This window comes from Typopeltis vanoorti, chromosome 10 (assembly GCF_054136105.1).
Source record: "Typopeltis vanoorti isolate ZY-2024b chromosome 10, IOZ_Tvanoo_1.0, whole genome shotgun sequence".
Lineage (NCBI taxonomy): Eukaryota > Metazoa > Arthropoda > Arachnida > Uropygi > Thelyphonidae > Typopeltis > Typopeltis vanoorti.
The window spans coordinates 91403086-91409085 of record NC_143558.1 but is presented as its reverse complement, the minus strand read 5'-3'; the positions used below and the strand labels follow the sequence as shown (position 1 = coordinate 91409085).

General features: G+C 35.0%; 1 protein-coding gene across 1 annotated transcript in view; it reads right to left on the bottom strand.

Annotated features, from left to right (window-relative positions):
- Window positions 1–1474: 1474 nt before the first annotated feature.
- Window positions 1475–6000, bottom strand: part of bark (C-type lectin domain-containing protein bark beetle) — a 143757-nt gene continuing 139231 nt past the window's right edge. Inside the window, exon 13 of the mRNA XM_090398629.1 lies at window positions 1475–4370. Within this exon, the coding sequence (XP_090254755.1) occupies window positions 3664–4370 (707 nt within the window). The 3' untranslated portion in view covers window positions 1475–3663. The remainder of the gene's footprint in view (window positions 4371–6000) is intronic.

Below are 6000 nucleotides of genomic sequence, written 5' to 3'. Positions count from 1 at the left end.
AGGTAGCTAGTGCCAGAAAAAACAGACGAATCTTCATTTTCGTTCGGGAAAAAAAAAAGAAAAAGAAAAAAGTGAATATAAAAATAATGTCAACGCAATGCTATTATTTTGATTATATTAAATTATAAAATTTTAGCGTGAGTTGCCTTGGTGATTTACCCCTTCTTTTACCACTACATTTACCCCTTCCCCCTCATTTTTTCCTACTAGTAGTTACTGTTATATCGTATATGCATGTACTGCGTCGGCAATTTTTCCCTCTTTCTTTGGATAGTTTTCGCCTGTTTTGAGGTTAGTTAGAAGGTGAATTACGCTCTCCAATTAATGCACGAAATTTTGCATGTCTATTATGAAATTCGGCAGTGCAATATTGATTAAGTAGCTATCGATAGATAAGTAGTTAACCAATACTGCTTTCCGTCTGATAAAACGTAAAATGATTCAAAATAAATTGATAAAATTGATATTATTATTATTTACAAAATGACTCAAAGTTAAGAGGAGTAGTAATTAAAACTTATTCGGCTTTTTTGAGGGATGGATACACCGAGTTTAGAAAGCACTATTCTGAATCGTTTCCACAGGTGTAGCCCAATTAATGCACGAAATTTTGCATGTCTATTATGAAATTCGGCAGTGCAATATTGATTAAGTAGCTATCGATAGATAAGTAGTTAACCAATACTGCTTTCCGTCTGATAAAACGTAAAATGATTCAAAATAAATTGATAAAATTGATATTATTATTATTATTTACAAAATGACTCAAAGTTAAGAGGAGTAGTAATTAAAACTTATTCGGCTTTTTTGAGGGATGGATACACCGAGTTTAGAAAGCACTATTCTGAATCGTTTCCACAGGTGTAGCCCTATGAAATTATATTGATCGTTATGTTCTTTTATTACATTCTTTATTGCTAACTGTTCTCACATGTAATACCAAAACAACGTGCTGAATTCATTTTCTATTTGCTATGGATATACAATATATATCCCATGAAAGAGGATCAAGACTGCTCCTATACTGCAGTATCCCCCCCCCCCCCCCAAGCGTTCTGTGAATAGCCAGAAATTTCGAAGCGTTGGCTCTTACGTCAAATAGTTGGTAAAGCTTGACTGAAAAGGAATTTTGGAATCAGATGACCTTTTCAGTTTTTTTTTTTTTAATAAGAAAAAAAAATTGTGTCCCTACTGTGCCACTGATCCTTGAACATTATCACTATTGATTAATTTTAAGCTTCTGACTGTAACACGCACGCGCGCACCCACACCCACCCACACACAAATACAGTATTAGAAAATTTCCAACAGAAATGAAAACAGATGCTTCAAAAGAGCACTGTCAATTTTTTTTTTTTTGTAAGTTTAATATCTACTCATAAACTTCCAGTGACTCCCTGAAGTCATCTTAAAACAAAACAAAAAAAAAAAAAAAACTACAACGGAGAGAAGTGAAAAGTAGAACAACTAGATGTGCAAAGAATATAGAAATAATTTATTTATAAAATATATGAGTACATTCTTTTCTCAGAACATTAGCTCTGAGCCAGAAAAATGAAATTATTTTATATTCCTGTAGAGCTGTCCAAAAGTAAAATGCAATCCACTGATCATGTTTAACTTCATTGTCACTATTGTTACAAATGAGACCTATTCAGAAAAATATCTGGATTGGATTGGATGCATCATATATCGATATTATTATTATTTTTAGTGCTTTTTTTGGGGGGGGGGGGGAGAGTAGCTACCGGTATCTTTGTTAATACTGATGTATGACATGGATGCGAATTTAGAAACTTGCAATATTCAGTAATTTTTAAACGTTTTCCTCGTACACAGATAAGCTTTTATTTAATGAAATTTACATTTTTCATTACGTCTGTTATTAAGATATTTGCTATATAAAACTTTTATATATTTGTTATATAACATTTTTATTAAAACACTTATTTATTTTTTATATACATGTGCAATATATTTATGCTTAATAAACTATGTTATTTACTTAATCTTTGTTGTAGAAGTAAAAATATCAGTAAATATTTTTTTTAGTTTTCTTTTCATATTAATTTTCAATTTTTCCTGCTAGTAAAGAAGCAATACTGGAGCCATTATGTTTTGTAAAAAAAAAAAAAAAAAAATCAGAAAAAAGAAGAAAAGAAAGAATGAAACTGTGAACATGAAGTGTATTTGGTTTATTGTATCGACTATTATATGTACATGTTTTGATGGAACAATGGATATGGATCATGAGAAAAAAATAACTTTTTCTTTTTTTGCTGTTGTTGTTTCAACAACAACAACAACAATATATATGAATGAAATTAAACGAACACACACCTCTGGACAAACGTCCCAAAAACGAATACGAATTTCGATAAATGTTTTCAACAGTGGTAGAAATTATAGGCAAAATACGCTACTATAACACAACGGACTTATTTGTGGAAGACTAAATTGAGAATCCTGTAGGTCTCATTCTTTATATAATATTACACCAATCCGGATATTTTTCTGGACTAGACATTTTCGCATCTCTAAATAAAATAAAAAAATATATATATATAAAAAAAAAAATCGGCTATTTCGACATCTAAGTGTATCAGTATTAACATAAGGAAACTATTTTTCTGTTTCATTTTTAAGGCTAAAGAAATGTTCAGTGAGTAGTGATATTCTAGCTACAATCAGAGGTTGAAATAAAACAAACAAAAAGAAAAAAAAAATGAAGTGAAAACAGTTCCACGGTGAGCAGGTAATTTTTTTTTTTTTAATAATTGAAAGCTGAAGTAATTACCTTTATGTGACCGTTGGATTTTATTCTGTACAGTAATAAGGAACAGCAAAAATAGAGAATTATCAGGTCAGAAAGAAGGCGTCAGATATTTGTACATATTTAAAAATTATCTAAAATTGTGTTGCATAGTTTGCACCAGGAAAAAAAAAAAAGAAGTGTTTTAAGGCTCCAAAAGATGCGCAACCTGTTACGCTGTGGGCGATAAGGACATCTTGGTGATTCATTTTCTTGAAGCGATAGATCGCATTGCAGAAGTTTTTATAAATACATCACTTAATCGTAAGAATCTTAAAAATTTTCAAAAATACTCTGACTCCTCTACTGCACAATGCCATGAATGGAATGTTGGCACAGGGATGAGCATGTGGAAGGAGATTTTTGCCAAAGGCGTTATTATCACAACCGATTCCAAAATGGACTGATGCCGGGAACGGACGGCAGTGGGATTCTTCAATTATTTACGTAGTCATGTTCACACAATTTCGTTTCGATTACTAACACAAGGAATGCTGTACAGATTTTGGTCCCCTCGTAATCACTATCGATGTGTCAAAACAGGACTCAAGAAATATTTGGTCGTAACAGGAACTTTGGATAATGAGCCAGGTCACCACAAAGCAGTCTGTTTCTTGTGTAAGTGGCCGAGAAACCTACAGACACTTTCTGTCATGACTTTGGCTGCAGATGCTGCACACAGAAGAGAAGAAAAGTGAGGTTTTCGTTTTTTTGTTATATTTTACTTAAAATCCATAGGAGGAAACGATGGCAGTGCTCCACAACTTCTATGGTCACGTCAGGTCCAAAGAGAGTGTCTCATTTATTATATAATACAAATCACAACAAGTGTAAATTCCCAAAGCTAGAGTTCACATCTCGGTCTCTAATGGCCTTCTCGTACTGCTGCTGCTGCTGCCTCCGCCATTATTGTACGAAACTCGAGAAGAAAGTCTCGGAGATGGAGTGACTTCAAATGTACCATCCTTGCTTTCCCTTTCTAAAGACCTTTTCATGTCTAACGTGGAATCGGTGGCGGAACTCCAATCACGAGATCCTTCGTGGGAGTTTCTCGAGAGAGACCGTTCCATGTAGCCGTGATTTTCATATGTGAGGTCGAATGTCGGATGTGGCAGCGCATCTACGCTAGTGCTTCCAACCTCTCGCTCCTGAGTGAAGTGATTGGTGAAGTCAGTGTAAACTACATTGGGGCTTCTGGAGTCCGTAGTTTCTCCATAACTGTGCGTTTCATCCGTAAAACACGAAAATCGCGAGGGATTTTTTTCAATGGAATCGATGCTCCCGTTCATTTTGGAGTCTGTAATTTGAGGCATCACAGGTTTTAACCCTTTCTCTATTCGTCTCTTGTAGCCAAGCTCACTAAAACTAGTTAATGAACGTCTGGAATTTCGAATAGAGTTTCGTCGTTCTAACTTTTCCTGATATCTTTGGCGCGATTTGCAGAACCAACAGCTGAGGCACACGATAACGAAAATAATGGAAAGTGAGGCTGCAACCAAAGCAACAATGGCAAGAGGCTCTTGGTACCACCGACGGGCAGTCACAGTGATCTCAGGATCTGAAAAAATAAAATAAAATAAAATAAATTAAAAAAAAAAAAAAAGAAATATATATATATATATATAATATAAAAAGATAAGCCGAAATTTGAAACATTTTTATGTCACGTGTTTTGTCTTATCAGCTTTTACCTGCTTACCAGCCCGGAATTCGGGGGTTGGGCGCCGTAGGCGACAGGGGGATCCCCCTAGTATAATATAATATAATATTTTAAAAAGTGATAAATGATTTTTGTCAGTGTGATAATCGAGCAAATCTCATACCTCAGTTAATGCAATGAAGAGAGAATATCTATTAGAGATATTCCTATTAGGCAGAAATAAAAATATCATTGAAAGGGATGAATATAAGGAGGGGGAAAAAGAAGAAGAAGAATGCCCTTTTGCACCCTGCAAAAAAATCTGTAAAATATTTTTAAACAGTGTTTGTTTTTCCACTGTAGTGCGGAGAGCGAGTGACTAAAAGAAAAAAAATGTAATTATATTTATTCGCCCAAACAAATTACATTTCTGTAGGTGGCCCTTCTTACAGATATTTTCATGGGTGCTGCTACACTGAAAGCCATCATCGTCATTTACTTGTCCGCGCGGGTAGCCTAGTGGCTATGCACTTCGCAACCATATGCCTGGGGAAGTGGTGTCCTATGTTCGATTCCCGTCGACGACGTGAGGAGCTTAAGGAACTTCCTCAGCCATAGCCAAGTCAGCCGGTCTTGGGTGGACAGCAGGGTTGTCTCCCCGGTTTATCTAGGGTTTTTCATCCCGCAAGCAGGCAAACCGGCCCCGTGAACCCACACACGGATACAGTCAGGAATACTTATGACGATCCCTCCAGCCATAGGTCTCAATTGTGAGTTATGCCGGTCCTGAGCCCGGATAAAAATAGGGGGAATTGAGGCGGTGCCGTACCTCCCCGTAAAAGGGGCTCACAGCAGGTGAATCACCATACGAAATGAAAATGAAATGAATCATTTGCTTTTCTCAAAGGATGTAAAATCAGGAAGAGCTGCTGGTCCTCAAAAACCATCGCCTTATGTGAGCGTGTGTGTGGTCTTAATTACACTAATGTAATAATTTCAGAAATGTGCGTACAACTAATCATTTATATACGCAATCAACTGCACTGCTGACCGTCTGCCTGGACACTTTAAAAGGTATAGTGCAGAGGTGGGGAAACATTTCTTAATCGGTGGCTGCATCCAATTTCTCATAAAGGCAATTATATAATATTTATATAATAATAATTTTATAAGTTAATATTTATATAATCGTATCTAATATTATTAGTAACGATTTTATAAATAATAACCTATAACGCAACAAGCCGCAGGTTAGCACATATGGAATTTTGTGTGTTGATACAAACATAAACGTTTTACTTCAATACTTATTAATCCCTTCTTAATAATAAAAATATTAAAAAAAAATTAAAAAACTGTTTGGCCTAAATTACAGATTCATGACTCCAGGAATGGTCGCAAACTGGTATTTGTCAGAAATAAAGTAAACATATATTTGTCTCAGTCAATCGCAAACCCAAGTTCGAACAAAAGAAGAGTGTACAGCTAAATATATCACAATCCAGTTTGTATTTGAAAGCAATGTATCCATTATAAAGGAAAAATATTT